This window comes from Notamacropus eugenii, chromosome 1 (assembly GCF_028372415.1).
Source record: "Notamacropus eugenii isolate mMacEug1 chromosome 1, mMacEug1.pri_v2, whole genome shotgun sequence".
NCBI lineage: Eukaryota > Metazoa > Chordata > Mammalia > Diprotodontia > Macropodidae > Notamacropus > Notamacropus eugenii.
The window spans coordinates 222,055,379-222,082,784 of NC_092872.1; the positions used below are offsets into that span (position 1 = coordinate 222,055,379).

At 41.2% G+C, this 27,406-nt stretch overlaps 1 protein-coding gene across 7 annotated transcripts in view; it reads right to left on the reverse strand.

Moving 5' to 3' along the window:
• CELF6 (CUGBP Elav-like family member 6) overlaps positions 1–26,396 on the reverse strand; it is a 116,327-nt gene extending 89,931 nt beyond the window's left edge. For 3 of the 7 annotated variants that reach the window (XM_072627955.1, XM_072627954.1, XM_072627956.1), the window contains exon 1: positions 5,071–5,284. In XM_072627955.1, coding sequence (XP_072484056.1) covers positions 5,071–5,260 — 190 coding nt within the window. In that variant the 5' untranslated portion in view covers positions 5,261–5,284. Of the gene's footprint in view, positions 1–5,070; positions 5,642–17,826; positions 17,881–26,303 lie in introns of those variants that run through there. The other 4 variants (XM_072627952.1, XM_072627951.1, XM_072627957.1 and 1 more) reach the window with 3 other exon arrangements.
• Positions 26,397–27,406: the final 1,010 nt, after the last annotated feature.

Below are 27,406 nucleotides of genomic sequence, written 5' to 3' on the forward strand. Positions count from 1 at the left end.
GATAGCCTATGGCACGCTCTGTAGAAGGCAGATGGAAAGACAGCAAGGAGACATTCCTAGGTTAAGTCTGGCTTTCTTGGGCCTGCTTCCCTATACTTTCTCCTGAAGAGCAGTCACTCAAGTTAGGGAACTCAATATTTAGAAAATGAATTAGGAAGAATGACCTCAAAGGTTCTTTTTCCTCTCAGGTCCAATTTGGCCACATCACTCTCCTCAATGACATCTCGAAAACAAGCTGATCCTGTCATCCTTGATGCCTGCAGTATGGGAGCTCTATTTCCTCTTTTTCATGTTCTATGGGGTCATATTTTGGCCCTTTTAAAATGATATTACAATAGCAAACAACTTCCTTTCAGGATAAGGTAAATATTTAATGAATGAAATTGACATGGATGCATTTTTAATATTGGCACAATTAAAACTGCTAGATGATTAAGTATTAATGACTCTAAATAAATGCAATCAGGTCAACTTCAAACAGAATGAACTCAGTGGTGAGGGGTGACAGATGAGAGCAATTCAGAACAGAGATAACAGACAAGTCAAATACATACAAGCCACCAGGAACTGTCTTACTTGGTGTTTGTTTAACAGTCTTCAGACATTCTTGTGCTTATTTATTTCACTCAGCCAAGGATTGAGGGGGAAAATCATTAGTATGTTCAGCTTTTTTAAATCATGGGGAAGAAAATAGAGACTCTCAAATTGTATCTTACAAGTGTTTGTTCTGATTTCCAGAAATACAATTTGCCATTTCATATCAAAACATTACTTCTTCCCTCAAGACTTTAAGTGTAATGGCATAGAGATCCCTTGATGTGGTTGTCCTCCAAGGGTCTACCCATGGCCTTTTCTGTTCTTGTACAAAAGACTCTGATATTCTAGTTCGGAGTCCCAGACCTTAATAGGTATTTCCACATAGACGTTCCCACCAGCACCTCAAATTCAACATGTTTAAAACCAAACTTTGTGGTTTGTTCCTAAAATCTGATTTTCCTTCTCATTTCATTATTTCTGCCTGTGGCACCATTTACCCCATCACAGCTTTGGTTTTCAGTTCTTACACTGTCTCATATTTCATATCTGTTCAGTTACCAAGGTTTGTCAATTCTGCCCCTGAAATATTCATCTTTTCTTCTTCCTCCCATTGCCATTGTGTAGTTGGACCCCCTCTTTTTTTTTTTTGCCATTTATTTGAACTATTAGCCATAGAACCCTTGCATGTATTTTTCCTTCTACTACATAATCCATCCTTCATATAGCTGCAAGAATAATACTTCTTACTGAGAAATTATCTAGTCATGTTTTTTTCTTTTCAAAAATCTTCAGTGGCTCCCCATTGCCTATTGGGTAAAGTTCATGCTTTGCCTGACATTGAAAACCTTCCACAGTCAGCACTACCTTATCTTTCCAGTCATTTCATTACTAAATTACTTTCCTGCATCAACTCAGTGCTTTAGACAAATTGGACTCCTCTCTGTCTGCTGAATATACCATGTGCTACCATGCTCACCAAGTTTTACTCATGCTGTTTCAAGTGAATGAAATATACTTCCTCCCCTTCTTCTCCTGATGAGTTCTTAACTCCTACTTTAAGGTCTAATTCAAATGTCACCTCCTCCATGAAGCCTACTGTGATCTCTCCAGATTAGGATGACTTTCCCTGTTTGATTCGTGTTTTACACCTCTCTAATACACTAGATTACTATGTAATCATTTGTGTTAAAGAACTATAAGCTCTGTGAGGGCAAAGACCATACCTTATTTAAATTTTGTGTCTCCAGTATCTAGCAAAGTCTTTTGCTGGAAGTAGGTATTTAGGTGTTTGCTGAGAAAATGAAGTGTTAAATAGTTAAAAGAATCTTAGAACTCCAGGGAACCTTAAAAGTCATTTAGTCCAATACTCTCAATTCACAGACAAAGAAACTGAGGTCCAGAAATCTAAGAAGATGTGTATGAGACAACCCAGTTAACTCTTAATTAATAAAAGTGATCATTGATATTCATATAGTCCTTTGTCATTCTTCAAAATGCTTTTTCCATCAAATGTGAAAACTGAGTAAATGCCCAACTCACCTTTAATGAGTTTAGTTTCCACAAAAAGGCAGGCAATAGAATATGATTTCCATTTTACAAGTAAGAAAACTGAGGCTCAGAGAGGAGAACTAACTCACTTAAGATCACATAGCTAAGGAGTGGTCAAACCAATGCCAGAGCCCAGATATCATCACTCCTAGGATTATTTTTTTTCCTGCTATACCTTGGTTCCTCCCCTATATAACCATTTTACTTCAGAATCCAAGAGGGAATAGTAGGTATAAATTAGTATGGGTTTTAGTGCTTGAAAAATGAGGATTTCAAGCGAGTTTTTTTCAGTTTGTCTGACAGACAAGATCTTTCCCAAGCATACTCCTGAAATTAGAAAACAGGAGTTTTGCCCCAGACAGAGCTTGCCTGCATTAGGCAGCTTGAGCAGTGGACTTTATGTCCAATACTATCTGAATCCCTGATCCTAATCAAATGTGTATTAGTTGCCTCCGTGATCATGATCTCAGATATCAGAAAAGGTTCAATGGGGTTCCACCAATACTGAAAAGCAAAGGATAGCTGAAAGTATGTTTCAGCTGAAGTAATCTCTTGTATTTGAATTTCATCAGGAGTCCCAGATGTTTAGTTCCCTTTTTGAAAAAGAAGGTTATATACATATATGTGATAGGGAGACAGAGATAGTGGGATGCATAGATAGAGAGTCAGTTAAGAAGGCAGACAAATAGATAGATATATAATGGGACAGCCAGAAACACAAGCTGGAAGAAGCCATGCTAGATAGAAAGATAATTGGACATATTGAAAAATGGACAAAAAGCCAAATGGAAAGAGAATTAGACAGAAAGATAGATGGATAGAGGAAAATATGAATGGACAGGCAAAGAGAATTAAATGGATAGATGGATGCAAAATGATAAGTATGAATGGATGGATGGAGAGAAGGAGGGAGAATGGGAGAGAAAGAAGAAGGGATGGATGGACAGCAAGACAGGCAGAGAGTCATATAGATATACGTTGACTTTTAGAAGGAACTTGGCTTGGATGAGGAAGGGCACCTCTTACTGCACATTATTATTATTCTATCTTGGAAGCCTGAGGCAGCACAGAAAGGGGAAGAAAGTTATTTCCTTGGGAGGAAAGGAAAGTGAGAGATGCCCCTCCCCTGCCCTGGTCATCCTGTGGTGTCATCACTGCCACTTCTCAGGAGTCTTCCCCCTAAGGGAAGCTCCCCTTTTCCCAAGAGAAGCTGTTTAAGCTGAGTAGGGGGAGGGTCGAAGGCACGGGACTCTGACATACCATTTCCTACCTCAATCAAAGGTTACTTTGCTCATGGCTCACTTGCAGCCCTTGGGCCTCTCTCTCTTTTTGGTCTTTTTTAGAGGAAAAAAGCTCACAAAACACTTTCCCTTTAACATGCTGTCTGAAGAAAACTGTAATGGGTTCCCTCCCACAGTAACTACAGAACTCAAAGGCCACATAGAATGCCAACAACTTGTCTCCCAGGTTCTAGCTCCTCACTCTCCCGATACTGCATTGGCTTGGTGACTTCACACACTTGTTTCCTCTGACTTCCCTGGGCTGACTTTTTCTCTGGATGTAAACAAGTCTCCTTCCTCCCTCCCACATACCCCACCCAGATGAAGGGGTGTGGCCAGGAAGGCAGCCCCAGCCCCCTCTCAACCCATTCCAGCCAAGCTCCCTGGGGCCTGGTGATGGGTCTGGAAGGGAGTGGGGGTTGGGGGAGGAAATGTCATGAGGTGTGACAGGCAGGTGGGCAGGTGTCTGAAGACACAGACCATATGCTTCTTCTTACATGCTCGACCCTTTCTCAACCAAAACCACTGAAGCTAACTCCTTTCACTTTTCCTGGCCCCAAATCCAGCCCCACGAAGAGTTTCTGAGGGAGGTGGGGGAGGGGAGAGGGAGAATCAGGGTGAGATAAAGAGGATTTAGAAGATAGAGAGGGAGGAGCAAGGGGGTGCAGGGAAGAAAGCACAAGGGGAGTAAAGGGAGAGGATAAGGGAGGCATTCAAGGACTGGATTACAAGATAAAAGGAAGTATGAGGGAGTGAGGTAGGTTTAAGGGAAGCTAGGGGCAGTTGATAGAGTTGGGAGTTTGAAGGCGGTAGGGGGTCTGGGTTGGGAGGTCAGTTTTCCAAGTTGGAGTCTGAGGATATTGGGCAAAGGGACTTTGGGGTTTGATCAGGAGTATATCTGTGTCCTGAAAGGGGATTGGAGCTTACACTAAAAAAATTGGGTAGTGGGAAGCAAGGAGTTATGTTAGGTCCCATAAATCTGTAGGTGGGAGCCTTGGGTTTTGGAAATTGTCAGGGTCATATTTTATGTTCGGAAGAGGAAGTTTAGGGCCTGGGTTGGAGGAATTGGAATTGGGAATCCGAAAATCAAAGAAACAGTCTCAAATTGAAGTCCAAGGGTACCAAAGGAGTGGTTTGTACTTGGGGGTCAAAATGGGGTTTTTGAGGGTTCAGAAGGAAGGTTTAAGATTCTAAGTTATTGAGGTCCAGAGGATGTTTGGACCTGAGATGAGAAAGGTGTAAGGGTTGGGATTTGAGAGTATCAAGATCCAAAGGGATATGGAATAGGGGTTGGGAATGTCATGGTTGGTGTAGGTTTCTGGGTTCTAAGGAATCCAGTAAAAGCGTAGCAGGGGAGCATCTGGGGGTTTTAGAGTCCAAAGTAGAGGGTGCAGGATAGGTTTGGATATCCTTGAAGGATCCAAGGCCCTGGAGAAGGGGAGGAATGGGGATTCTTAGGGTGTTAGTAATGGAAAGGGGGCGAGGGATCACGTGTAGGGGTGTCCAGAGTGTGGGGGACAGATTCTGGAGTGGGTGTGATTCAAGGACCGGAGTGGGAAGTTTAGGGGTTTGGAGGGTGCCTAGTGGGATGGATGTCCGGCATCTGGAGTGGAGGGTAGGGTAGTGAGGGATGTGGAGTTGGGGTAGGTTGGAGGTCTGATGTGAGGGGCTCCAGAATGAGTGGAGGTCCGTTTCGGCAGCCCACCTTTGTGCACACCCGTGAACCTGTCCTTCAGCACCGTCAGCTCGTAGATTTTGCCGAACTCCTCAAACAGGGGCTTGAGATCCTTCTCGTCCAGGTTCCGGGGAATCTGCCCCACAAACAGCTTGATGGCGTCGTGGTCCTTCATGGGGATCACGGGGCCGGGGCCGTGCCCAGGGCTGAGCCCGGTCATCCTGCCCGAGACCCCGCCGCCACCTCCAACACCACCACCACCACCACCTCCTCCTCCTCCGCCGCCGCCGCCGCCGCCGCTGTCCGTGGTGCTGAAGCCGGGGCCGGGGCCGGCTGGCGGCGCCGATACTCCGTTGGGCACCGCGGCCATGTCCCCCCTCCCCCCTCCCCGACCCCGCCCCCCACCCCCCCAGCTGCCCGGGGGCCACACGCCCGCCCACCGGGTCCTGCTGCCCTCGCTGCGGGGGGCGGGGGGGGCAAGAGGAAAAGGGGGGCGGGTCCCGCTGTGTTCGCTTTCTCTCTCTCTGGTTCCTTTCCTCTCCCCCGGCTCCCTTCTCGTGCTCTCTCCGAGCCCCCCTCTCCTCCCTCTTCTCTCTCGCTTGGTCTCCCTCAATCCTCCCCGCCTCCTCCCTCCTCCCCCCCACCCCCCTCCCCCAGCAGCTGCTGCTGCCACAGTGCCTGATGACGTCAACCTGCTGGCCCCGGACCCTACGCAAGCGATTAGCATAATGAGGGAGCGTGGTCCAATCAGAAGGGAAGCTAGCAGGGGCCAGGCCCGGGGAGGGCGGGGGAGGCGGGTGGGGAGGTGGGGAAGAGGAGGTGTAGGGAGGGGAGCAGCCTGGCGCACGCTTGCTATGGCAACAGAAGCACGGGGCGGGGGAGACGCTGGGTGTGCGTGAGCCTGTGAGTGTGTTTGAGTGTGTGCCTGAGAGTGTACGTGGGTGTGCCGGTGCTGTGGGGTGGTGGTGGAGGGAGAGAGGACATGGCAGGTAGTTAGAAGGCAGTCCCTGTTTGCATGTTTTCTGATTTAGGAGAAATCACAACTTGCACATTTATTACACAGATACGTGCCAGGGATGGTCATACCAAGTCCCATGCAGAACTGCAAGGTGTTGCACAACATACACACGGGCATTTGCTTTTTTGCTTTGTGTATCTATCTTCTAGCATCCATTTTCACCTGTGGGTTATGTTCATTTGTGTATTTGGGTGTTTTACAGGAACTTGCAGATCATGAATCCCCGTAATTAATAGACTGAATTTCAGCCCAGGGTGAGTGGGTCAGAGCCCATGGAACCTAGCAAATCTTAACAAATGATAAGAAGAGGCAGTTCCTGGGAGCAGTCTGCTGAAACACTCAGACAAGGGGATGGTCAGGGGCAGGAGGGAAAGGATTAGAGTCTTAGAGCAAAAGTGCCCAAGCTATAGAATAATATACCTGATGTAACCATTTTAGAGCTCATACAAACAAGGAAATGGGTCGAGGATTAGGGTGGGCTGGGCATTGTTCCTTTCAAACCCTTCCTGCCCCCCCCCCCCCCCCCCCATCAGATGTGAGTCTAAGCCTTGTAGGCTCTATTAGATTCCCTAAAGCTAACATCCTTGGCTCTTCAGAATCTCCACTCTGCCTTTCTCTGGGTGAAGAGAAAACGCACATAGACATGGAAATTTCAGAGCTGTCTCCACACTTTCTTTCTACATTTCTCTGCCTCTAAATATTAGGCAGAAATAATAGGAGAGGAGTTGAGAATTGAGGAGGGGAGAGACAGAGGCTGCACTTGGGCTTAGGGGAGTTAGAGTCAAATAGTCAAAAGGGGTTAGTTTCTGAGGTTCCTAGATTACTTTCCCTCCCTCACTGACAGAACAGTCCTCTCTCTCTCTCTCTCTCTCTCTCTCTCTCTCTCTCTCTCTCTCTCTCTCTCTCTCTCTCTCTCTCTCTCTCTCTCTGCAGAGAAATTAGGGGAGGGACAAAGGAAGATGAAATGCCGGGGACTTCTTAAAGGTTCAGGAGTGGAATTGGGAAACCAGTGCCAGAATTTCCATTGTTTCCATAAGAAAATATACAGACACACACATACCTATATTTCACTCCACCCCCAAGCACCTGAACTTGAGTACTTGTGCAATCACACAGCTAACTCCATTCACATGCAGACACATGTACATTTATGAAGTGCCCCTTGTATTAACAGTCCAATTGACAGGAATAACTAGAAACTCTGGGATCTGCCAGGATCTGCTGATTCGGGCAGACATAACTCCAAGTGAGAAATTAAGGCAAAGGGAAAGGTGAGAAAATAGGCTGGATTTAACTGTTGCTATGGAGAAGGCAATAAGAATGTTAACCTCTAATGGGAAGGCAGGAACATGTCAAATGATCTTTGGTGGCTACACACAAACCTTTCTTTGTATCTTCAGCACTCATCACAATGTCTGGCATATAGTAAGTATTTAATAAATGTTTGTTTGCTGACTTACTGAAAAGAGCACATATATTTCACATGGATACCCATAAACATATATATCATAGTCCTATGTTCAGAGACATAACTGCAGGTGTGTGAACAGATATTAGTGTTCACATTCTACATACATGAAAGACTTTGATGTCATATAAGAATCATCTGAAGGAACTGGTCATGTTTAAGCTAGAGAATCCTCAAGGGGAACATGATAGCTGACTACAGGTATTTTAAGAACTGTTTTGTGGAGGATTGACTAGACTTGTTCTGTCGACCCAAGAGGGCAGCAGCAGCAGCAATGAGTGGGAGTTGCAAAGAAGTAAATTTAGATTTGATATCAGGAAAACTAACAATTAGAGAGATTGTAATGTGGAATGGGCTGTCTCCAAAGCTTGTGAATCCTCTTTCCTTATGAGTCTTCAAGAAAAGGCTGTGTGACCATTTGCCACATATGTTATACTGAAGATTCCTTTGGTATATTGGTTAGACTAGGTCACTAAAATCCACTTCAGTCCTCATATCCTATGATTCTGTGCTTCTGTATTTCATGTGTTCACATGAGAGAATGTACATCAAGAACATTATATATACTGTTATTTATACAGGGAGAAGTTACCCTGGACCCTATCAGTGAGACATGGGCTTCTGAGCTGTTTCTCTAATAACAGGAACAAGCTATACTGAGCCACTGGTATTCTCTGTCAGTCTCTTGGAGGGAAGAAGAAAGGATTGAGGAGGATGAGGCCAATCTATTGTCAGATTCTAAGGTAACTAGGCTTATAGACTTCATGAATTTCTTGGGATCTTCTCACCTGGGAAATTAGCTGTGGCCTCCACATCAAAAGATGAGAGAAACTACTCTGGATCTAGAAGAGATTAGGTTGTATGCACACATTGTCCGTAAAATTGGGTGCTCCAGATAGCTGCTCTGTGGTACTTTAAGATAAGAGCACACCGAGAGAAATCTGTTCCCTAAGCTACTGGAGCCCATGGTCAGTTGTTCATTCTATTCAGCCCCTTTCTCACTCTCTTATTGTAGGGTCCCTGGAGCTGTGAAATGGGAAAGTTGGGGGTTGTTCCAATAAACACAACTGGGGTATAAAGAAAAGATTTAGTGGATCATTAAGACAAAAGACTTGAAAGAAATTATAACACTCGAGAGAAGTGTTGGTCCAGATATATCCCGGGGTAAATTGAGATACACTGCAAAAGGCTCCCACAGACACTGCTTCAAAGTAGGATACAATGGAGGCAAGACTCCCTAAAGAAGAGAAAGTGGGATAGAGTGAGTTATGGTATAGAGATGTGAGTGGTATATTAAGGGAGGTAGCATAGGGCCAGAGGACCTGGATTCAAAGCCTGTCACTACTTGGTTAAGTGGGAAGTTATACAAGCTCCCAGGGCCTTAGTTACTTTATCTGTAAAATGAATCACTGAGCAAGCTTTGGCAATATATACATCAACCTCTTCATCTATGTGGACATCCCTGGAAAGCATACTGCTAAGGCAAGTGAATATGTCCACAGCATTCAATATTTCTCCATTTGCTGTGACCAATCGTTCCTCATATGGATAGTGTGGTGCTGATTGGTTGAGAATCTGTGTTTTCTTGGTGTAAATTATTAGACCAAAATTAGCCCAAGCAGCAGAGAACTGATCCATACTTTGTTGCATCTCAGCCTCAGAGGCTGCATTGAGTATATCTGTGAACAAAAAGTCATGCATCAACTCTCCCTCCACTTTACTCTTGGCTTGTAGCCTTTTTAAGCTACCATCAGTGTGGTAGCTGATCTTGAAAAAATTTTTGCTTATGTTGAAACAAAAATATGTTTTCTTCATAATGCCCAACAATTAATCCTAGTTCTGTCCTCTAAGAACCAAGTAGAATAAGTCTAATCCATGTACAATAGCAAGACAAGTCTTCATGAGTCTGCATAAACTTCTCTAGGTTAAGCATCCTCCATTTCTTCAACTAGTTTTGGGTCTCCTCACCTTCCTGTTCACTCTCTTGAGTTGATACACTCCAATGAGTTAATGCTTTGATATTCCAATGGGCATTAGATCTCATGGATGTAAGTATTCTTTCCACCAGTGTAGATGGTAACTTTTACATGCCATCTCATTCCATTTAGTCCTTCTTCATGTCTTTCCATAAATCCCACCAAGGATGTACCAAAAATGCTTGGGGACAATGCCAATGCAATACTTGCACTGTCTATTTATTATCTTGTCCTGGAAACATAACCAGCCTACCTTTTCTAGTCACACATGTCATTAATTGTGTACTGCCTCGCCTGTGAAAGTCATTATTGATAATATCCTGCATACTACTTACAGTCACCTTACATCTTTCCATTAACGTTTGGATTATATGCAGTATGGATTTTCTGAGATTATGGTGTTCAATGCTTTGCAGGCACATAGCATCATTAGGAGAATGCTTGAGTTTAAAAGGTAGGCTTTTGTGGCAGGGAGAAAATTATGTGCATGTAGGGAAAATGTAAGCAAAGACAGGTAGTGGATAATGATCTATATCAGGGTATTGTAAGATTGGTATCAAAGGTACCAAAACTCAGAATGAAGTGAGACTGTCAAGGAAGGATAAATATAACAAAATGGTGGGTTTTTAAAAGAGTCATATTAGGGAGAAGAAAAGACTCAAAATAGAGATAGGACTGATTCTTGGAGTGACCAGGATAGTGACAATGCATTGCTGGAAATGATATGTATGTATTACTTTTCTTCTCTTTTCTCTGCCAAGGAAATGATCTCTGTATTTCAAAAGACAGAACAAAAATGACTAATAGGGGATTGATACATAACTTAGGAGATAATAAGAGAGCACTCAGAGATGCCTTTGATGAGTTGGAGTGGTTAGTTAGGTCCAAATGATCTCTATCCTTGGATACTAAAAAAACTGAGAGAACTGCTAAGTAATTGTCAGTGATCTTTAAAAGATAATGTGGATTCAAATATAAAGAAAGAAGGCACTTTACTGAACTTTTCTTTGAGATAAATATGTTCCTGATAACCAAACTACAGAGGGACAAATCAGAGAAAGACAATTATAAATCAATATCATTAATGGATATTGATGCAAACATTTAACAGAATTCAGTAATACATCAAAAAATTCATTATTCTCAAATTTGATTTATGCTAAGGATGCCGTAATAGTTCACTATTAGAAAAACATTTAACATAACTAAATGTAAAAAATAGCTCAAACAACCACATGATCATATTAATAGATTCATTAAAACATTCAACAAAATATACAACTCATCTCTGTTAAAATAGGAATGAAAAGCCTTTCCTTAATATAATAAAAATACTTATCTAAAACCAAGAACTAACATTATTTGTAATGCAGAATTGCTGGAAGTTGTCTCAGTAAGCTCATGACTAAATGAACAATGTTACTTCTCAACTATTATCTGACATAGTCCTACTAATGGTATCTATATTAAAAAGACAAGTAAAAAAATTAAGGGAGTAAGCATTGGCAAAGTGGAGACATTTTTATTCTTATTTTAGATGACACGTTAGCTTACTTGAAAAATCCTACATCATCAAAATAGAAACTAATAGGGATAGTTAATAGCTTTAGTAAAATATAAAGATACCACAAAATCAATCAGAATTTAAGCATATTACTAACAAGAGCTGAGAGGAAAAGATAAATTCTGTTAAAAATGACTATAGAGTGAATGCAAAATACCTGTTGGAGTTAATTTGCCAAGGCATATATGTCTTACGTAAATGCAGCTTCTAACCAGTGTTTACAGAAAAAAATGAAAGATCTTCAATGTTCATGACTGGGGCATGTTAATTAAATAAATATGATGACACTACAATTTCAATGAAACTCTCAAGAGGATACTTCATAGATCCATGAAATAAAAACAATATCCATGTGAGGGGAAAAAAGTTAAAAAATTTCAGGAGAAATAGTGGAATAAATAGACACAAAGGAGGAATGTAGTATTACTTGATCTCAAGTTATATTATAAAACCATCCAATTATTTGGGGGTGGATAAAAAAAGAGAAATGGATCAGTGGAATAGACTAAAAAAGCAGTAACTTGAAGCACATGAGTATAACAGCCCAGTTTTTTATAAATCCAATAACACAAAACAGTGGAGAAGAATTACTGGGAAAACTAGATGGCAGTTTGGTAGAAAATAGGTTGATATTAACACTTGACTTCATTACAAACAGATAAAGATGTAAACATAAAAGGCCATAAACAGAATAGAATGTCATATCTTTCATAAGTATTATTAAGGGAAATTTCATAACCACATAAAGGGACAAAGGAGATTATAAAAGATAGAGACAATTTTGATTATGTAAAGTTAAAAAACTTTCACTTGAATAAAATCAATGTGACTAGAAAAAAAGATTGATTTGGAAAAAAATCTTTGTATAAAACATCTCTGATATTTGACATACAAAATCTATAGGGAATTGATACAAACCTAGAGAGTCATTTCCCAGTAGATAAACAGTCAAAAGATATGAAATTTGTGTAAGAAAAAAAAAGAAATGAAAACATTCATTTGAAAAATTCTCCAATAACAGGAGAAATGAACACTAAAATAATTTGAGATATTACTTCACACCTACCAAGTTGGAAAATATGGTAAAAATATGAAAATTGTAAATGTGGGAGAAACTGTGGGAAGTAAGCACATTAATATACCATCAGTAGAACTGTGAATTGGTACAACTGTTTCAAAAACCATTTGGAATTTTGTGGGGAAAAATTACTAAACAGTTTCTGTCCTTTGATTCAGGGACTTGACTACTAGATTTATACCACAAAGAAGTCACTGACAGAAAGTTTCTACATGTACGAAAGTACTCATAGCAGCACTATTTTTCATAGCAAAAATCTGGAAACAAATTTTGTGGTTACTTATTTAAGAATGGGTGAATAAATTGTGGTATGTGAAATGCAATAGAATATTCTAATGATAACTTACATACATAAAAAAATTTTTTTATATATTTATATAGAAAGCTAAGGTCTACAAAGTACTTTAGATGTGCTATTTCATTTGAATTTCACATAAGTCCTGTGAAGTAGACAATATAGTGTTTTAATCTCCATTTTATAGATGAGGGAACTGAGGCTAAGAGAGGTCAAGTGACTTGGCTAATGTCATACAGATTAAAAAGGTGAAAGTTGGGATTTGAACTCAGGTCTTCCTGATTCCAAGTCTAGTAATCTATTTACTATGACACATTGTCTATTTACTATGACATGAACACAACAATAATAGCATTGTGTTCTAAAGAATGGCAAATATGAAGAATTCAGAAAAGCATGGGAAAACTTCTTTGAACTGATACAGAGTGAGGAAAACTGAACAACATACAATGCATTAAAAACACACACGCACACACACACACACACACACACACACACACACAGACCAGGATTTTGAGTTTATAGGCACAGGGAAATCTTAGTGAGCTAATTGTTGCTACCAATGCAGATCTATATACTTCTAACAACTTTCAGAATCCAAGGGTTGCCTGGAGAGGGTAATTGACTTATCGTAAGAACTTGTCATCCTAATTCTGTGAGGCCCAGTCCTCAAACATTGCCATGCTGTTTCTCCCATAATGATTACAGCAATATAGTGGAAGACAATATTGAAAGAAATCGGAGTTTAGATTAAATACAAAGGTTAATGTTTCCAAATGATTGAGGTTAAAACAAACTTTCTTCCTTCGGTTAAAAAACATCATTTGGGGCAACTAGATATGGTGCAGTAGATAGAGCACTGACCCTGGAGTCAGAAGAACCTGAGTTCAGATCCAGAATCAGATACTTAATAGCTGTGTGACCTGGGCAAGCCACTTAATTCTGATCACCTTGGTTTTCTCATCTGTAAAATGAGCTGGAGAATAGAATGGCAAACCATTACAATATCTTTGCCAAGAAAACCCCAAATGGGGTCATGAAGAGTCAGACACAACTGAAAAAGGAATGACCAAGAACAATATCTACAGGATAAGGAATCTAGTGAAATTAATCCTGAAAACAACAGATCTGTGTACCTAGTCAGCTGGCCCAAGCGACATTTCAAGACATCTGACTAGCACTTTTACATCTAAGTCCCCCTAAATCAAAGTTGCCAACCCCATTCCATCAGAGTAGAATTGTCTTTTTGATGGTGACTCCTATCAAGTTGTAACTTGATAGAACTTTGCTGCAATGGTTGGCTCACTGACTTCCAGTTGTTCTTGCAGCTGCAGCTGGCAACTGAAGACTTGTGGTGGCTGTTCTGCTGCAGACCAGTACTATGAGTGTGTTTCTTGGTAAGTGATTGACTTGTCAAAACAAAATTCATGAAATGCATTTTAAAAAATAGATCTTTTAGTAGAGAATGGGAGAGGGACCATAGGATTAGAGAAGGGGAAAGGTACTGATTTTTAAAAAATAATGGAGAGTTGACTCTGCAAATTATGGAACAATAAGTTTAACTTGGATTCCTGACAAAATTCTAAACTAAATGATCAAAGTGATGGTTAATGAACGTCTAGAAAAGGAAGCAATGAACATAAAATGTCAGCATGACATCATTAAGAACAGGTCATAGAACTTTATTCCTTTTTTTCTATAAGTGGTTTACTAAACTGGTAGATCAAATATAGTTTACTTAGATTTTGGAAAAGTAATTTACAAAAACATTCACATTATTCTTGTGTAAAATATGGAGAGAGCTCAGTAATAGCACGATTAGGGAGATTCAGGGCTACTAGAATGGCTATACCTAAAAAGCAGTGATTAACAATTTGTTGACTACTCAGAAGAGGCTCTCATGTGTGGAGTTCCAGATATCTGTGCTTGGTCTGCTGTTTTTTAACATTTTTATCAATGACTTTGGATAAAGGAAAAAGACGGTATGTTTATTAAATGTAGAAGTTACATAAAGCTGGGATGGATAACTAACAAGTGGGATGATATAGTCAATCCAGAAAAAATAACATTGCCTAGCATTTATGTAGTTCTTTTAAATTTACAAAGCACTTTACAAATATTAGCTCATTTGACCCTCAAAATTACCCTGGGAGACAGGTGATATAATTGTCATCCCTATTTTACGGATGAAGAAACTGAAGCAGACAGAGGTTAAATCACTAGTCCGGTGCCACACTACTGTTTGAGACTGGGTTTGAATTCAGGTATTCTTTATTCCAGTACTGTGCCACCTAGCCAAATAAAATAAGATTAATTTGAACAGGAATAAATCTAAAGTCTTACATCTGAGTTAAAAAAACTTCATAAATTCAGGGTAAGTGAATAAGCGAGGGGAGGCTTGCCTCAATTTGTCTGAAAAAGATCTGGAAGTTTTAGTGAATTAAATAAAAGTTTAATATGAGTCAACTGTGTGGCATAGCAATTAATAAAGCTAATTTGATCTTAGTCTGCTTTAAGAGAGGCATAGTGTTAAGGACTAGGAAGATTGCAGAACCAATAAGCTTTGTCTTTGTTACATTTTGCCTGGAGTATTAGGTTTCATTGTTTAGGGAGGACATTGATAAACTATAGAGCATCCTGAAGAAAACAACCAGGATGTTGAAAGACTGAGATCATGCCATGTAAGAATCAACTGAAGCATCTGTCAATATTTAGTCTGAAGAAGAAAGGATGGGGGAGGGAGGGAACATGATAGTTGTCTTCAAGTATTTAATAGGCTATAATACAAAAGAAAGATGATTTCTTCTACTTGGTTAAAGAAAATAAAACTAGAAGAAATGGCTGGAAATTGGCAAGGGGCAATTTAACCTTAGCATAAAGCAAAACATCCCAACAATTAGAACTATCTAAAGGTGAAACAATCTTCCTCAGGAAGTAGTGGATTCTTTTCACTGGAGGTATTCAAAGAAAATGTGCATAATCATTAGTTTGGTACATAGTAGAGAAAAGTCTTGTTTAGGTATGGGTTTGACTAAATGGCCTTTGAGATCCCTCCCTATTCTGAGATTTTGTCATTTCCCAACTGGGATACAAACCACTCTTCTTTTCTTCAATTCTTGACCCAGTTTCTTTTGCCTTTTATTGCCTCTTCTGTGGTGCCATACAAAGCATATACGCTTTTTTGTTGTTGTTCAGTGATTCAGGTGTGTCTGACCCTTGGTGATCCCAGGGACCATGGCACTCTAGGCAAATTTTAATACTATCCATGGGTTTTTCTTGGCAAAAGTACTGGAGTGGTTTGCCATTTCCTTCTCCAGTGGATCACCTTTGTCAGAACTCTCCAATATAACCTGTTCATCTTAGGTAACTCTGCACGGCTGAGCTATGCAAACCTCTCCACCATGACAAGGCAGTGATCTAGGAAGGGGCAATAATCTTGGCCTGCCCTTTCAACCACATCTCATAATCTGGACAATATGCATTCTTTATGCTCTTGTTTTTATCCCATTGTGGATTGTTAGGTTGATATCTTTTGACTCATCATAAATCTCATTGAAATGGCCCAGTTGTATTTTAAGGTTTGATGTAATTAGCATGTTATCTGCAGACAGAAGGATCTGGAGAACTTCACTATCTATGTGAAATCATTCTTCTATTTAGACTCCATGTATTCTCCATGACTCTAACAAACACTCTGAGCAAGCATCTGTTCTCCTGTTTTATGCTTTATTTGTTATAGATAACCAGAGGAGATCATTGTATAAGGTGGCCTCTAGGATTGTATCTATTAAGAAATACTTTACGATATTAACATATAAGTAGAATATGCTTTGTTAGCGGAGAGCTGTTTTGACTACACTTTGCTTTACCAAGTCATTTTTTTGGTAGTTAAAAAAAAAGCTATATCTTGTGTTCTCTATACCTTTCAATCAGTTATGTAGCTGTAAATATGTGGTTTGCTATGGAAAATTATATTGAAAGTATCTCTGTTTCCTTCTAATATTTTCATCCAGAAAATTTTCCATATGCATACAGATAATTTTCATAAAGACTTTTTAGAGATGAGAAAGGCAGCATATGGGTTCGTAGCTGCTGATGTCTTCTCAGTTGCCTTTTTTGGGTAATAGTACCATCTGTGATATTTTTCATTTTGTGGGGAATGCTTATCAAAATTCCATATGACACAAAATGGAAAGAGATAGCTAACACATTGGATGACAAAATCGGGATCCAAATATATCTTGACACTCTAGAACAATGAGATAAAACGAGTAAAATGAAATCTAATAGGGATAAATGTGAAATCTTATACTTGGATTAAAAAGATAAACTGCATAAGTACAGAATGGGAAAATCTAGAAAATACTTCATGTGAAAATTATCTGGGGGTTTTCAGTTGACTCCAAGCTTCATGTGAAGCAATAGGGTGGAATGATAGCCTCCAAAACTTATGTAACCTTAGGTTGCATTCAGAAAAATGTAGTGAACAGAATGAGGGAGGGGATGGTCCCATTGTTCTCCCTTCTGGTCGGATCCCATCTAGAGTGCTATGCTCCATTGTGCTCTAGGTCTCGGTGCTACATTTTAGGTGCTACATTGTTACAAGTCAGAGTGTATTCAGAGGAGGACAGGCAGAATGTTGAAGGGATTAGAGGATCTTGCTATACAAGGACTGATTCTAGGAAATGATTATGTTTATCCATGAGAAGAGAAGACAGAATTACTGTATTTAAGTATTTTGAAGACCTTTCATGGGAAGAGAAATTTCTCTCCTGCTTGACCCTAGGAAGAGCAATGGATGGAAATAGCAGAGGCAGATATGAGATATCAGAAAAGGTATTTTGTCAGGGGAGCCATGACTACTTCATGCAGAAAATGAAACCATCTTCAAGACTTACTTGATCCATTGCTTAGAGACAGCTTGGTGGCACAGTGGATGGAGGGCTAGACCTGGAGTCAGGAAGACTTGGGTTCAAATCTAGCCTATGACTTTTATTACTGATGTCACTTAATCTTTGTGTTCCTTGGTTTCCTCAACTGTAAAATGGTGATCATAATAAAGGTTATTGTAAGGATCAAATAACATAATATTTATAAAGAGCTTAGCATAATGACTAGCACTTAGTATGCCTTCCTCCCTTCCTGAGGATGAAAGTTAATACCATTGATATAGCTTTCTGGTTGCCTACGTAGAAAAATCCAACCACAAAGAATCAAAGGTTTTTAAGGTTTCATTGAACCTGGATTGATGGGGAACTGTAGTTACTCGAATTAATGCTTAATATCCTTAGTAAAGGAAACTTCCTATCCTGTGCCTGAACCTAAGTTAGGCATGGCCCAGAACAAATTCCTAACAGTTATAGCAGTCCTCAAATGTAATGGGTTACCTTGGGTAGTGGTAGAGGGTTCTCCTTCAGTGGAGGTCTTTAAACAGCCATTTTCTGGAAATGATGAAAGTAGAATAGACTTATTAAGAAACAGTTCTTGAGAAGTGATCCCGTAGTGTCTTTAAAATTATGTTGTCTCCTGCACTTTATATATTTGGCTCTATATGTATTTAGTTGTATTTTGGATTGATATGGAGCTGATCAGGAAGGCTTGGGCTCTGACACATCCTGGTTCTATGACCCTGGGAAATTAATCTCTTAATGATCTGAGCACCTCTGAGAGACTATAACTTGCAGAGAAGGTATTGACCTGCAGTGGTAAAGGAAGTTTCCTCACATGAATGCTCTCTAATCTAATAAAATCACAGGTCTGGTCCCTATCCCTAGCTTCTCTCCTCATGCTTGTTAATATACCTTCTAAAATGCAGAAACTTAAACTGGACACAATACTCCAGATGGGGTCTGACTAAGACATAATACATGAGAAATACCACTTCCCTTGCTCAAAACAATGTTTTTATTAATGTAACCTAAGTTCACAAAAGCCCACTTTTTTGACTGTTATATCATACTGTCTGCTCATATTGAAATAACAGACCAATGGGAAACCTAATACTTTTTTTTTACATGAAGTGCCTTCTAGCCACGTCTCCCTTTCTTCCTATCCCTGCCCTCATCCCACCCCTGCCCAATTCTGTACTCATGTGGTAGATTTAAAAAACAACCAACCAACCAAATGCAGGATTTTCCATTTTCTCATTAAACATCACCTCCTTAGGTTTTTAGCCCACTGTTTCAATCTGTTACAGTCTTCTTAGATTCCAATTTTGTCATTCAGTTTATTAATTCTCCCTGCCAGTTTTGTGGCATTCAAAAATTTGATAAATATTGTATATCTTTATTGCAGTCATTGACTAAAATATTTAAAATACCCCGATCAAGGACAGATTCTTCAGGTGTTCCACTTACTCCAAGTTGACAATGTTTAATTAACTACCATTCTTTGAGTCCTATCTTTCCACCACTTCTATGTCCTTCTAATTTGACTACCACATAGTCCCTATCTATCCATCTTTTCCACTAAATATCATTGAGGGAATTTGTCAAAATGCTTTGCTAAAATCCATGTCCATGGCATTCTTCTGACCAAATAATCCTGTCAAAAGATAATGCACATCATATGTTATACTTTGTTTTCTAGTTGTTTTTAAAAAGTGATATATTTGGTGTTTACATCACCTTCGTTTTTTAACATATACCTTCCTCTACCCCACCCTGGGAGTGATTCTTTGTAACAAAGAATAAACAAGAGAGTGGTCCAGAAGAACCAATCAACACATCAGTCTGATAGTATATGCAGGGTTTCATACCTAGTCTTTTTTGCCTCTTCAAAGAAGAGAGGGAGGTACATTTTCTCAACTCCTATCTAGGGCTAGGCTTCTTGGTCATTATAATTGCATAGAAGTCAGGTATTTTTTTTTTGCTTCTTCCCCCCCATTTATGAATATTGTTTTCCTAGTTCTGTTTATTTTACTCTGCATCAGTTCATGTAAGTCTTCCCATGATTCTTTGAATTCTTATATTCATGGTTTCTTACAGCACAGTAATATTCTATTACGTTCATCTACCATTATTTATTTAACCTTTTCCCAATCAATGGCATCTACTTTTTTTCACTTATGCCAATATTTTGGCATAAATGAGACATTTCTTTCTGTCTTTTAGTTCCTTGAGGTATATGACATTTTTTTGTTTTTAATAATTCTAGGTTGGCTGTTAGAGATCACCTCTTTTCTTTCTAAGCCATTACAAACTGTTCCTTTAATAATCCATTCCAGAATTTTACCAGAACATCAAGCCCACTGGCCTCCAATTTAAAGGAAAAAAGCTTCTCTCTCTTTTTGAAAGTCTCCAGGAGCTTGTCCTATTCTCAGCAGTGACACCTATAATTTGTTTCCTTACCCAGGAATGTAGTTTTTCTGGGCCAAGTGACTTGTACTGACAGAGAGCAGCTAAAGGGTCTCAGCATTATTTGATTTATCTTGAGTTTTTATTGTCTATGAAGCATTTTTGTTTTATTCTTTCTGAGTCTGATGATCATTCTCTTTGGTAGAGAAAACAAGCAAAATTGGAATCAAGTATTTTTGTCTTCTCTTCATCATCCATTGTCATGTTCCCATCCCTCTCAGGCATGACAGGGCTCCTTCCTTTCTTAACCTCAACAAAGTAAAAAACAAAATGAATCCAACACTTTCATTGTTAATATTTATAATAAACTAGCTCATCCTGGGTATTGGCTTTCTTTTCACATTCTTTACAGAAACATTTTTTACAGGAATCTCTTGGCCATAGTCCCAAATGTGACTGTTTTCCTTTGGCTCTCCAAATTAGTTCTCTATCCTTGTTTCTCTGTTTCTGATAATATTACCATTGTTTCACCCAAAATTGGAAGTTCTACTTCCATCATGTTTTTCACAGTCATCTTGTTCCATTGGTCACTATTCTAGTGACCCTCCTTCATTATCTCTTGTCTGGAATCAGACTGAACTCCTTGACTCTCATGTTTTGTCTTCCAATCCTTCCCATGCATCTGTCCTCAGATTAATCCTCCTTAAATATCATTTTGATTAGACACTAGCAGACCTAACTCCTAATGGGAGAAAAAGGGTAGAGCTAAGTGTAAAATGATGAATAATCCCAAGAAAATTTACATTTGGCTTTGGAGTACCTTGTTTCATTGTATTCTTGATAATGTTGTGTTAAACATACATTTGCTTAACTTTGAAAGAAGTATGTCCAAAGGAAGGTGAGTAGGGTGGCCAAGGGGCTGTCAACCATGTTATAAGAGGAGCAGATGAAGGAACTGGGAATGTTAGGCTTGGAGAAGAGAAGATTAAGGAGGGATATAATAGACATCTTCAGTTATTTGAAAGTCTGTCATAGGATGGCTGGATTAACACTTTTTCTGCTTGTCTCAGAGGGTGGAACAAGAAGCAAAGGGTGGAAATTGTCAAGATACGACTTGAGGCTATATTTCAGGAGAAATATCCTAGCAATCAAGCTGTTCAAAAACTTAATGAATGGGCTGCTTTGAGGGCTAGTGGGTCCCCCGCCCCCAACACATATGCTTGGAGAGCTTCATGAAGAGGCAGAATGGCCATTTGGCTTGGGAGGAGGCAGGAGAGGAGATGCATAGTCAGAAACTACAAGATAAGAAGATACTTTCTGCCCTTGAGACTTAATGGCATGAAACATCTAGAAAACAATTTTAAGGGGACATAAAAGGAATGGGAGATAATGTGTTCCAGGCTGTGTCCCTAAATGCCACAGTAATTCATGAAAGATTTTCATGAGATAAGATTAATAGGGAAAGCTTCACAGAACAGATGAGTCTTAAGCTAGGGGAGAGAAAAGGAAGGGGGTGGGCAATGAAGTTAGTGTCGATTCAGGGTTTGGTGATTTGCATCCTCTGTTCAAACCTGAAAAAAATAGAAAACTTGGGTTTCTTTGGGCTGTCTATGTCCTCTCACCTCAGGGTGAAAAAGGTATCAGTCTGAACTCAATTACTTCTGGGGAAATTAGAGCCATTATTTTTTCATTTCACTCCAATTAAGCTTTATTAAACTTTAACTTATTAAATATTTCATCCTAATTTATGGAAATACACTGCTGCTGACCCTGGTAATACTTGGTGGTGCTTCCTAGTTTTCAGTGTCTTGTGGTGGAACACTTTCCAGAACAAAATTCTGAGGATCCCTTCCTCCCTCCTTGTGCCACTCCCCCCACCCCACCCCAGCCCCCCACCAGAGACCATAAAAACTATCCAAAATGCCTCTGGGGTCAGATGTGCTCTGCTAATCTGAGGGTGAACCACACAGATTTCTCAAGCCATTTATGTTTCTGTCCCTGCCTTCTCCATATTCTTATAGGACCCTTTTAGCTTTCCAGATACCCCTTCCCTTTCCACATGTCTTATAACTTCAGAGCCTTCTCCTACCCTGCACCATAGGCTTGAAACATACTGCCCAACATCTTAATCAGCAAATTATTGCCTTTAAAGACCAGACCTCACTCCTATGAAGTTCTGGAATGTTTAGAGGTCATTTCACATCTTCTGGTTTGGAATCTTAAATTCCATCATTCCCTCTGTTTATTTTCTTAATTACGCCCTTAAAACATTTCCTTCCCAGGAACAATGGGGCATGTACAAGGGCAGCTAGGGGGCACAGTGGATAGAATGCCAAGCCAGGAAAACTCATCTTCCCGAGTTCAAATCTGGCCTTAGGCATTTACGAGCTGTGTGATACTGGGCAAGTCATTTAACCCTGTTTGCCTCAGTTTCTTCATCTATAAAATGAGCTAGAGAAGGAAATGGCAAACCACTCCAGTATCTCTGCAAAGAAAACCCCAAATAGAATCATGAAGAGTTGGACACAATTGAGCAACAACATCTTAAAGTGGGGGGGACCCTGTATTGTGAGTCCTTCTGTGAGGGTGTGGGATGGAAGAGTAGATAGTACAGTTCTGAGCTTCTGGAGATGTATCTGTTGATTGAGGAGGTTTCTATCTTTTCCCACTTTCCACTCATAAAAAATTTCATTTATCCTAAAGTTATATACCCCTTTCTTGGAACTTTGAATCAAAAAAGATCCAGGCTGAACTTTATGTGTGCTCTTTACTGTGTGATCATAGACAAATCACTTACCTTCTCTGATCCTCAGTTTCATTGTCTGTAAACAATTTTTGGATAGGACCTAAGATTTCATTGCTTTAGAGAGATCTCATTACCCATGTAGGACAGTACTCACTCCACAAATTATAGTCTTAGAGAGTTGCCTTAGGCACATAGAGGTTAAATGACTTCCTCAGTGTCTTCCTGCCAGCCTCAGAGGCAGGATTTGAACTTCCTGATTTCAAGGGTAGCCCTGTGTGCAACAGACCAGGCTGAATAATCGTGAAATAGGGATAATAACATCAGTAGAGAGGTAATTTGATGGCATAGCATCTATTTTAGAGTCAGGAAGACCTGAGTTCAAGCTCCCCTCTGGCATAGACTAAGTGACCCTGGGCAAATCATAAAATCTCTCAGTGCTCAGCTGGTTCTCAAAGACTTTGCATTTCTAAGCAGGCCAGTCTGCTTTGGTGGAGAGGGTTTCCTCACCAAAAGTTCCCTATATTAATGAAATTACAAGTCTTTGGAGACAAAAAAATATCGATAGCACCTACCTACCTTACTGGGTTTTTGCGATATTCAAATGAAATGAGTGTATTTCTATGCAACTCTTGTTATTATACCTGTTTAAAAGTTATTATTGTATAGGTTCCAAGTGGAATCATGTGATACCAAAATTTTCCAGTAATTATAAAGACTAACTCTCAGCTAGGAGACATGATAGAGCAATGTTAGGATGAATTCTGGCCTAGAGTTGGTGCATTTGCAGCTGAATACCTGTGTGCTCCCATGTAATAGACACCGTTTAGTCTATAGGGGATTTCGTTAACTTGGCCTTTTATGTGTGTCTGTTTCCAGCTTTGGGCTCTGTGCTCTGGGCAGATGGCTGATCAAGCACTTGATTTTAATCCAAGGTTTCCTTCTCAGTCAATAAGATTCCCCATGTAAATTGGGCAGATGGGAACAGATACTGCCTGTTGCTCCCAAGATCACAGTATCTCCCTATCTCCAGGTGGTAGGGTTGGGCACTTGGCAGTCCATGTAGTCAGAGGGTCTGTACTTGGGGTCCCCCTCCTCTGCTCCAGGATATTGCTCCCAGGACGGATGGACTATGGGGTCTTTGGCCAGGTTGAATGCTGAAGAATTATTTAGGAAGAATTTTAGTGGGATGCTAATTTTAGTGGGGACTTAGATCCAATGAGCTCTCACTCAGGTTATGGGGAGTTGTGTTTAGAATTAGTGTGGTGGGGGAGAAAGAACCAAAGTTCTTGATCATAGCAGGGACCTATGGGAGGCCAAGAAGGGAAAGAGAGGAAAGGGTAGCTGCCAGGGAGGGAAGGAAAAGAAGGGGCTCTGGGAGTTGCAGTCTGGAAGACCATTCACAAGACTGACATTGATAGACAAGGCCCTGACCTATCTGGGTTGTTATGGGGAAGGAGAGGATAGATTTACCAGCCTTGATCAAGATTTTGACTCCTTCATCCTTATCTTTCTTTCTCCGCTGTAATAAGATTTTGGTTTAACTAAGAGAAATCAATAGATACAATTCGCTCACTTCCACCTCAGACTGTGGGATTCTAGAAATGGTTTTTCTCAATCTAGCCTGAACACTTCTAAGCAAGCCTTTCTCTTTCCATACTCTACAGATAACTGCCCTCCTGCAGGCAGCCCTAGACTAGCTCAGCTGGTTTCTTCAGTTTCTGTTTGATCCCTCAGTTGAGTAGACTCTTAGTGTCTCTTAGATTCTTGTATACATTTTATATGAGTCCTTCAGACCAGGAACAATTTTATTTCTTTCCACTTTAGGGCCCCCTTGTCTATAAGGATTTGGTCTACGGGGATCAGAGATAGATTCAAATTGGCAACACTGATTTCTATCTGTTTGGTCAATTTCCTATCTGTAAAATGGGGATAAGGATATGTATGAGGATCTAATGAGGAAATCTAAATGAAATGCTTTGTAAACCTTAAAGGGATATGTAAATATTAGTTTTTAGTATTATCGATCAACAGAAGCTCCTTTTACCTCCAGCTGGGGTAAGCAAGTTTCATATTCACGGATTCCCGTCCCCACTTTGTTGGGGTCTCCCTGCTTGGGTCTCTATGGCTGTAGCCATGTGTGCAACTGTGTTCATGTATATTCATGTGTGGCTGTGCCAAGATCTACAGTTGTGTTCCTGTGCCACTGCTGTGCCCCTGTTTGGGGGCCACCTCCAGGGCTGGGAGGTCACGGGGATTGCTGGGGAAAATGTTTCCTTTCTAAAGGGAGTGCTTTCGTAGGGAAAACAAAAACCAACACAAAAAACCAGTTTCCCTGGGTCTGTCTGACCTTGAAGTATTTTCAAGGCAGAGAAGGGCCAGTGATTTAATATGGAAAACACAAATTAATTTACACAAAGGAAGTACCAGCTAATTTACTGCAACCTTAAAGGCAACTTGTACTGAACTTAAGTTGGGAGGTCCCAATCCTTGCTTTTCTAAACCCCAATTTTTCCTGTACCTTCCTCCCAGACTTTGGTGATTACATCTTTAATCTCATTTTTAACATATAAAGATCTGGAGAAAATCATAGAATTTTAAACACACATTATCATTTTCTTTGCCTGCATTTTGTAATTTCCTTTGACACAGGCTGCCCTCCCCTTCTCTCCCCCGCCTCCGCCTTTCCCCCCACCCCCCAGAGACACACCCAGAGACAGTATATGGCCAGGTTATGCAACAGGAGCAGGCTTAGTACTTGGCCTGCCTCCTTCCTCTTTCTACAGCTTGAGGGGCCCTGGGCTGTACCTGGCAGCCAGCCAACAGCTCTGGCCTCCTTCCTGGCCAAAGAGCCTAGTTCCACTCACCCAACTGGCCCACGTGGGGTGAACTTAGAAGGGAAACATGATCCAGGAATGGGAGGAAGTGATTGATAAATGTGAACTGGACGGTCTCTTTTCCATGTCTTCCATGGGGTACTTGTTTACTTTAAATCAACCAACAAGCACTTATTAAGCGCCTACTACGTGCCAGTCACTTGGAACACAACTACAATACAATACCTACTACCAAGAAGTGTCTAAAGGAGATAAGGCCCTTACCTTCCACTCTCATCTAGAGACCCTGAGAAGGGTCTTGATCCTTTCCAGTGCAATTACACACAAACCACCTGCACCACACAAATGTATTCATGGACACCCACAGAGAGCCACATACACATACAGACAGGCCTTGCTCGTCATCATGCGGAAGGGACCGAGGCCACATCAGCTTCTCAAGGTCTGTCATCCATCCACCCAGGAGGATCCCTCCATATCCCTCCCTGCCCCTGCCCTAACTTATTCCTGAAGCAGCCAGATGCCACCTGCTGCAGTTCTCAATCTTAGGGAAAGACCCTTGGGGCCCCGACATCCACGATCGGTCCCTCAGTATCATCCTCGAGTCCAAGACCCCAGCCAGGGCACATCCTGCCTTATCCCCTAAAGGCCGCCTCCTGCCGCCTCCTCATCCCCGGCGAGAAGGGGTCGGGGCTGAGCCCCAGGAAAGAGTGTTACAGTTGGGGGTTGGAGACTGAGCAGGGGAGGGAGGGGGAATGTGTGGGGGAGCAGTTTGACGCAGGAAACATTTCGCTCTGTGGATTCGGGATCAAACAGCCAAGCAAAAGACCTCTCCCCTCTTCGAACACTGGGGTACCAGCCAATGAAGGCGCTGGGGCGGGGCCACAACCACACCCACCTGTAGCCAGTCACCCAGTCTTCCCTCCCCGGGTCCATCCTCTCCCCTTTCCCTGGTGGTCGCGCCCCTTCCCCCACCAGCCCAGGCTTACCTACCAGGGAGATCCTCCTAGGAGCAGGCTTGGGGCTGAGCGGGAGTGGAGGATGGGGCACTACTACCTGGAAAGCTGCTGCTGCTGCAGGGGCGAAGGCAGAGGGGAGCAGAAGGGAGAGAACTACGTCGTGGCCGTGGGCTGGGCTAAGTGGAGGCGCGCGGGAGGGGGGGACTACATCCTAGTGGACACCCTCAGTGTCCACCTCTGTCCCTCACACCATACCCCTTTCGAGCAAGCCTTTCATTCCCCAGCATCCCTTCAGCTCCCAATATCTCTAGAGCACCCCTTCCTCACTCATGAGTGTCCCGTGTCTTCCCAGTATCCTTTCCTTAATTCCCAACCTTTCACCTTTCGGAGCACATCCTCACCCCCAGAGTATCCTCAAGTCTTATCTGCCAGAGCACTCCCTGCCCCCCTCAGCATCTGAGCACCTTCACCCCTGGTAGCACCTTTCTTTTCCATACTCATTCTTATTCCCTCCCTCCATCCCCTTTTTCCTCATTTTTGAGGCCTTCTTCCCGACATGCTCCTTTCTCTGACAGCTTCAGACGCTGGTAAGTGGAGTGGGGAGGGGGAGGGGACCAGCTTTGAAGCTTTTCACAGTTCAGTCCCCTCTTCTGCAGAGAGAGACAGAGACAAAGAGACAGCAGGAAAGACAGAAACAGAGAAATAGAGGCACAAAGAGAGACAGATACATACATACATACATACACATATACATATAGAGAGACATACAGAGAGACAGAGACAAAGACAGACACAGAGAGATACAGAGAGACAGACAGAGACAGAGATATAGGGAGATGCGGTGGCTTCAGGTTGGCTGCCAAGAGATCCCAGAACACCACCAGAGATGAGCCCGCGGGCCTCATGCTTTCTTGGACACCATCAAAGTTCAACAGTCTCTGGGTTTGTTTTTTTTTTAAACCCTGTCTTATAATTGGACCTGGGACTCAAAATCCCCATTCTGGCACTTGTGGCCGCAACTTTGTAAAGAGGAAAATCAAAGAGCTCAAATCAATTCAATATTTTATTAAATCTCTAGCGGGCACAGCACTCTGTCGGGTAGGAAGACTGATAAAATCTGTCTTCGAGGAGTT